The 7678-nt window shown below is 46.6% G+C and overlaps 1 protein-coding gene across 1 annotated transcript; it reads left to right on the top strand.

The window, feature by feature from the left end:
* Positions 1-715: 715 nt before the first annotated feature.
* LOC120981448 (sperm acrosome membrane-associated protein 6-like) lies at positions 716-7678 on the top strand. The gene is made up of 8 exons (XM_040410988.1): positions 716-749; positions 4677-4751; positions 4840-4905; positions 6395-6427; positions 6538-6615; positions 6705-6808; positions 6913-7072; positions 7274-7678. The coding sequence occupies exons 1-8, from the start codon at positions 716-718 to the stop codon at positions 7570-7572; spliced, it is 849 nt and encodes a 282-aa protein (XP_040266922.1). The 3' UTR covers positions 7573-7678.

Raw genomic sequence — 7678 nt, 5'->3', positions numbered from 1 at the left:
GGTGATCAGGGGGTGATCAGGGATCTATATGGGGTGATCACCCCCGTCATTGATCACCCCCCTCTATAAGGCTCCATTCAGACGTCCGTATGTGTTTTGCGGATCCGATCCATGTATCAGTGGATCCGTAAAATCATACGGACGTCTGAATGGAGCAATGACGGGGTGATCAATGACAGGGGGTGATCAGGGAGTCTATATGGGGTGATCACCCCTGTCATTGATCACCCCCCTGTAAGGCTCCATTCAGACTTCCGTATGTGTTTTTGCGGATCTGATCCATGTATCAGTGGATCCGTCAAAATCATACGGATGTCTGAATGGAGCCTTACAAGGGGGTGATCAATGACAGGGGGATTAGGATCTAGGGGTTAATAAGTGACAGGGGGGGGTGTAGTGTAGTGGTGTTTGGTGCTACTTATTACTGAGCTGCCTGTGTCCTCTGGTGGTCGATCCAAGCAAAAGGGACCACCAGAGGACCAGGTAGATGGTATATTAGACGCTATTATCAAAACAGCGTCTAATATACCTGTTAGGGTTAAAAAAAATCGCATCTCCAGCCTGCCAGCGAATGATCGCCGCTGGCAGGCTGGAGATCCACTCGCTTACCTTCTGATCCTGTGAACGCGCGCCTGTGTGCGCGCGTTCACAGGAAATCTCGGCTCACGCGAGATGACTCCAATCGGCGTAGTGTAGCCTGTTGAGCGCCACAGCAATGACGCCTTTCGGCGTTAGTGTTGCGGAAAGTGGTAAATGTCCATAGCAACCAATCAGATTCCACCTTTCATTTTTCACAGGTGGAATCTGATTGGTTGCTATGGGTAACTAAGCCATCTCTCCTTTACACCAGTTTGATAAATCTCTCCCATTATATTTATGGTGCAAAACCCATCCCTCATTATCTTTCTAGTACAAGCTGTTGTGGGAGCTTAGGGGGTCATTTGTCAAACTGGTATAAAGTAGAACTGGCTTAGTTACCCATAGCAAACCAATCAGATTCCTCCTTAAATTTTCCAAAGAAGCTGAAAGGTGGAATCTGATTGGTTGCTATGGGAAACTAAGCCAGTTCTACTTGACACCAGTTTGATAAATGACCCACTTATACTCACTCTCTCCGTTTTCTCAGGTTTCGCAGGCTGAAGGGATATAGTGACGATACGTCATGCGATTTTTTACGTCCTATTATCTGCTGCTGCAGATAATAGTATTCTATGTGGAGCTCAGGTAGCGACATCTTGCCTGAAATGCTTCACCACCCCAGCGGACAGGGCCAGCATTTGTTACCATGCGGTCTCGCTGGACAAAATGGGGGCCGGAAGAATGTCTCCAGAGGCTACACTGGGCTTTGACCCCCTGAATTAACATCTCGATAGGTAACGGCTTCATCTTCTAGTATAGTACATGTGTCCTCTCAGGATTGAGCCATTTCTCTGCCGACTAAAGCTTTACTTGTAGCTCATTAACACCTCAGCCCCCCTAGCTTAAACCCCCTTAATGACCAGGGCACTACACTACTTTCACCGTTTATTGCTCGGTCAATGCAACTTACCACCCAACGAATTTCACCCTCCTTTTCTTCTCACTAATAGAGCTTTCATTGGTGGTATTTCATTGCTCCTGACCATTTTTTACTTTTTTTAGTTATTAATCGTAATTTAAAGGATTTTTTTGCAAAAAAAATGACATTTTTCACTTCAGTTGTTAAATGTTTGCAAAAAATACGACATCCATATATAAATATTTCTCAGATTTGTTGTTCTACATGTCTTTGATAAAAAAATATAATTGTTTAGGTAAAAGCTATAGCGTTACAAAACTATGTACAAAATATGTGAATTTCCGCTTTTTGAAGCAGCTCTGACTTCATGTTTCCTGAGGTTCTACAATGGCCAGACAGTAGAAAAACCCCACAAATGACCCCATTTCGGAAAGTAGACACCCTAAGGTATTCGCTGATGGGCATAGTGAGTTCATAGAACTTTTTATTTTTTGTCACAAGTTAGCGGAAATGATGATTTTTTTTATTTTTTTTTTCCTTACAAAGTCTCATATTCCACTAACTTGTGACAAAAAATAAAAACTTCCATGAACTCACTATGCCCATCACGAAATACCTTGGGGTGTCTTCTTTCCAAAATGGGTCACTTGTGGGGTAGTTATACTGCCCTGGCAATTTAGGGGCCCTAATGTGTGGGAAGTAGTTTGAAATCAAAATGTGTAAAAAATGACCTGTGAAATCCTAAAGGTGCTCTTTGGAATGTGGGCCCCTTTGCCACCTAGGCTGCAAAAAAGTGTCACACATGTGGTATCACCGTACTCAGGAGAAGTTGGGCAATGTGTTTTTGGGTGTCATTTTACATATACCATGCTGGGTGAGAGAAATATCTCGGCAAAAGACAACTTTTCCCATTTTTTTTATACAAAGTTGGCATTTGACCAAGATATTTATCTCACCCAGCATGGGTATATGTAAAATGACACCCCAAAACACATTGCCCAACTTCTCCTGAGTACAGAGATACCACATGGTGACACTTTTTTGCAGCCTAGATGCGCAAAGGGGCCCAAATTCCTTTTAGGAGGGCATTTTTAGACATTTGGATCCCAAACTTCTTCTTACGCTTTAGGGCCCCAAAAATGCCAAGGCAGTATAAATACCCCACATGTGACCCCATTTTGGAAAGAAGACACCCCAAGGTATTCAATGAGGGGCATGGCGAGTTCATAGAATTTTTATTTTTTTGGCACAAGTTAGCGGAAATTGATTTTTTTTTTTTTTTTTTTTATTTTCTCACAAAGAATGCCCCTCACGGAATATCTTGGGGTGTCTTCTTTCCGAAATGGGGTCACATTTGGGGTATTTATACTGCCCTGGCATTTTAGGGGCCCTAAAGCGTGAGAAGAAGTCTGGAATATAAATGTCTAAAAAATTTTACACATTTGGATTCCGTGAGGGGTATGGTGAGTTCATGTGAGATTTTATTTTTTGACACAAGTTAGTGGAATATGAGAAAAAAAAAAAAAACTATTTCCGCTAACTTGGGCCAAAAAAATGTCTGAATGGAGCCTTACAGGGGGGGTGATCAATGACAGGGGGGTGATCAGGGAGTGTATATGGGGTGATCACCCCCCTGTCATTGATCACCCCCCCTGAAAGGCTCCATTCAGACGTCCATATGTTTTTTACGGATCCACGGATACATGGATCGGATCCGCAAAACACATACGGACGTCTGAATGGAGCCTTACAGGGGGGTGATCGCCCCATATAGACTCCCTGATAACCCCCCTGTCATTGATCACCCCCCTGTTATTGATCACCCCCCTGTAAGGCTCCATTCAGACGTCCGTATGTGTTTTGCGGATCCGATCCATGGATTCGTGGATCCGCAAAACACATACGGACCTCTGAATGGAGCCAGCCTTACAAGGGGGTGATCAATGACAGGGGGGTGATCAGGGAGTCTATATGGGGTGATCACCCTCCTGTAAGGCTCCATTCAGACGTCCGTATGTGTTTTGCGGATCCGATCCGTGGATCCGCAAAACACATACGGACCTCAGAATGGAGCCAGCCTTACAAGGGGGTGATCAATGACAGGGGGGTGATCAGGGAGTCTAAATGGGGTGATCACCCCCCTGTCATTGATCACCCCCCTGTAAGGCTCCATTCAGACGTCCGTATGTGTTTTGCGGATCCGATCCATGTATCCGTGGATCCGTTAAAAAACATATGGACGTCTGAATGGAGCCTTACAGGGGGGTGATCAATGACAGGGGGGTGATCAGGGAGTCTATATGGGGTGATCACCCCCCTTTCATTGATCACCCCCCTGTAAGGCTCCATTCAGACGTCCGTATGTGTTTTGCGTATCCGATCCATGGATCCGTGGATCCGCAAAACACATACGGACCTCTAAATGGAGCCAGCCTTACAAGGGGGTGATCAATGACAGGGGGGTGATCAGGGAGTCTATATGGGGTGATCACCCCCCTGTAAGGCTCCATTCAGACGTCCGTATGTGTTTTGCGGATCCGATCCATGTATCCGTGGATACGTAAAAAACATATGGCCGTCTGAATGGAGCCTTACAGGGGGGGTGATCAATGACAGGGGGGTGATCAGGGAGTCTATATGGGGTGATCAGGGGTTAATAAGGGGTTAATAAGTGACTGACAGGGGGGGGGTGTAGTGTAGTTGTTTTTGGTGCTACTTATTACTGAGCTGCCTGTGTCCTCTGGTGGTCGATCCAAGCAAAAGGGACCACCAGAGGACCAGGTAGCAGGTATATTAGACGCTGTTATCAAAACGGCGTCTAATATACCTGTTAGGGGTTAAAAAAATCGCATCTCCAGCCTGCCAGCGAACGATCGCCGCTGGCAGGCTGTAGATCCACTCGCTCACCTTCCGATCCTGTGAACGCGCGCGCCTGTGTGCGCGCGTCTGTGTGCGAGCGTTCACAGGAAATCTCGCGTCTTGCGAGATGACACGTATATGCGTGACTCTGCCTGCAGCTGCCACCTCCGGAACGCGATCCTGCGTTAGGCGGTCCGGAGGCGGTTAACAGTTGTCCGAGCAGGAAATCTCTTCTACATTCTATCCATCCAGATAGCCCCATCTTCATCATAGAGCGCTCTAGGCAATGTCCTAAATCTTATGTGTCTTCTCCTTACAGCCTTCAACCAGATACAGAACATCAGAAAGTATCTCAAGACCTTTGAAAAAGAGGTCAAGAAAATTGAAAAACTATGTAAGTTCCTGAAATCTCAAGAATTTCCCCAATTTCTTTTGAGTCATAAATAGTAAATATAAGTTTTCCCAATTTTTTTTTCCACAAGCTTGGGTAGAACAGTTTGACAAAAAGATGGCTGAATTTGTCAAAGGCGTGAAAGATCGTGTCTCAAGTAAGTGACTAAAGATCCTCATAAAGAGCCAGGAGACAAATTCTATATACCGTATTTTTCGCCCTATAAGACGCACCGGCCCATAAGACGCACCTAGGTTTTTGGGGAAGAAAATAAGAAAAAAATTTTTTTTTAACCAAAAGGTGTGCTTTTGGTGGGTTTGGAACTAATGGTGGTCTGTGGATGGCACTGTTATGGGGGGATCTGTGAAGGACACTGTTATGGGGGGATCTGTGGATGACGGACACTGTTATAGGGGGATCTGTGGATGACGGACACTGTTATGGGGGGGATCTGTGGATGACGGACACTGTTATGGGGGGGATCTGTGGATGACGGACACTGTTATGGGGGGGATCTGTGGATGACGGACACTGTTATGGGGGGGATCTGTGGATGACGGACACTGTTATGGGGGGGATCTGTGGATGATGGACACTGTTACAGGGGGGGATCTGTAGCTGGCACTGTTACAGGGGGGATCTGTAGCTGGCACTGTTACAGGGGGGAAATCTGTGGCTGGCACTGTTACAGGGGGGATCTGTGGCTGGCACTGTTACAGGGGGGATCTGTGGCTGGCACTGTTACAGGGGGGATCTGTGGCTGGCACTGTTACAGGGGGGATCTGTGGCTGGCACTGTTACAGGGGGGATCTGTGGCTGGCACTGTTACAGGGGGGATCTGTGGCTGGCACTGTTACAGGGGGGATCTGTGGCTGGCACTGTTACAGGGGGAATCTGTGGACTATATGTGCCATCCACAGATCCCCCCACCCCATAACAGTGCCCTCCCCACACCCCCCCCCCCCCCCCTTAACTGTGCCATCCACGAATCAGAAAGCGCCCCCCGCGCCCGCCCCCCCACCCCCTTCCAGTATACAAATATAAAATGTCTTATTCAATTAAAATTTATTACATATGCCCCCTCACTCCTAAATTGCTAATAGTACCTTACATCCTATTCCTAATAGGTTCTGTACAATGCCGGCAGGCAGGCCGGGCGGCCAGCGCGTCACTCACTGACGTCACTTGCCTGCGCCGCCTGCTTCATTCATAAAGTAGGCGGCGCAGGCACGTGACATCAGGAAGTTACGCTGCCGCCCGCCCGGCCTGCCTGCCGGCATTGTACAGAACCTATTAGGAATAGGATGTAAGGTACTATTAGGAATTTAGGAGTGAGGGGGCATATGTAATAAATTTTAATTGAATAAGACATTTTATATTACTATACCGGAGGGGCGGGGCTATAGTACACTGACTACACCGCCCCGCCGCTATTCCCGGCCCCCAGCTCCTCCTCACAGTCCCTCCCCCGGCCCCCGCTCGTACATCGCATCCAGCGATGTTAAACTGTCAGCATTCGCCCCATAAGACGCAGGGGCATTTCCCCCCCATTTTTTTTTTGGGGGGGGGGGGGGGAGTGCGTCTTATGTGGCGAAAAATACGGTATATCATCATCCATCCTTAACCATATTTGATTTCTTCCTTAGGTCATCCACCGTTGGAATGCAGACCTCCATGCGGTGAGTAATGTCATTAGATTAGACAATTTGAGGAGTGGCCTCCATTACATACATGGTGGGGTCATCATTTACCTCAGACATTAGACCCCTCTCTCTATTTCTTTCCCTAGGGCTTCAAAAAGCTGCCCGAACCTTTTCATGCAGCCGATGTGCTGAGGAGGACTGCAATATCCCGGTGACCTGTCCCCGTAAGATAATTTCTACCATTAGTTTGGGAACCTCTTATGAACCTGTTAGCTCATTGCTGCATATCATTGACCGTGGTTTCCCATTTCAGTTAAGGACATCAAGGTGGAAGAGCTGGAAGAGACCAGAATCTGGTGCACGGCGTCCTTTATCCTTCCTGATCATCCGAAGGTTGTTTGGAAGTACGCCAAAAACGTAAGTCGCATATACCATTCTATTACAGTGCAAATTTATACTGCCATTTATACTCCACATAGGACACATGTCTCATGCGATGTCATCAATGTTTTCACTTTCAGATCAAAAAAACGGATTTGAGTAACTTTAAAGACATCTACATTGGGGATGACCTGGATGTACACATCAAGCCAACCAGAGTCAGCCATAAAGGAACTTATGCCTGTGAGATAATTGATGAGGATGATGACATCATACTCCGAAGATTCTTTTATCTCGATGGTAAGACTTAGTTTTCTCTCTCAAATATTCTCTTTTCTAGACCATTCGGATAAATATATATATATACGATAAGAAGCCCCTCCTGCCTCTGCTCTTACAGTAAAGAACTATTTCTGATAACTTCTCAGTCTTTCATTCAGCACTGCAGAAGACAACGTTCTCCTCATCACCTTATTTATTGTATTCTCTTCTGTTTTTCAGTGACGCAGACTAAATCCAAGGCAATGGAGGAAATAGAAGCTGAATTCCATCGAGCTCTGGCACAAAAACTACCTACCCAGGAGGAAGAGGAGGAGAGGATCGAACATGGTCCCTCCACTAAAGACATCATCCTCACCTTCCTCCAGAGCCATGTCAGCTATGCCATCTACGCTGCTGTCTGCTGTCTTATTGTCACCGTATTGGTCGGGTTCCTTTGGCGTCATGCCCTGAGTGTAGACTGGTCGAAAAAAACATCAGGACCAAGAACCAGCTTCCCACCAGAACACTACCTGCCATAGAACAAATCAGCCATCTGGAGTCAACAACAACAGACTCCCAAGGGGTATCACCAACTACCCCTTATCTGCAGCCAACCATCTCTGCAGAAAAAAACCTATCCCTTAC

Source organism: Bufo bufo, chromosome 11 (assembly GCF_905171765.1).
Source record: "Bufo bufo chromosome 11, aBufBuf1.1, whole genome shotgun sequence".
NCBI lineage: Eukaryota > Metazoa > Chordata > Amphibia > Anura > Bufonidae > Bufo > Bufo bufo.
Note: the sequence above shows the minus strand (reverse complement) of the source record. Positions and strands in the feature narration are given on the sequence as shown.

What these genes read in the sequence shown, in the direction of transcription:
- LOC120981448 (XM_040410988.1), top strand. Translation starts at nt 716, where the DNA reads ATGACGCCTTTCGGCGTTAGTGTTGCGGAAAGTG. An exon ending in CAAGAAAATTGAAAAACTAT is followed by an intron (nt 4,752 to 4,839) that starts GTAAGTTCCTGA and finishes TTTTTCCACAAG; the next exon opens with CTTGGGTAGAACAGTTTGAC. An exon ending in TTTGGAAGTACGCCAAAAAC is followed by an intron (nt 6,809 to 6,912) that starts GTAAGTCGCATA and finishes TTTCACTTTCAG; the next exon opens with ATCAAAAAAACGGATTTGAG.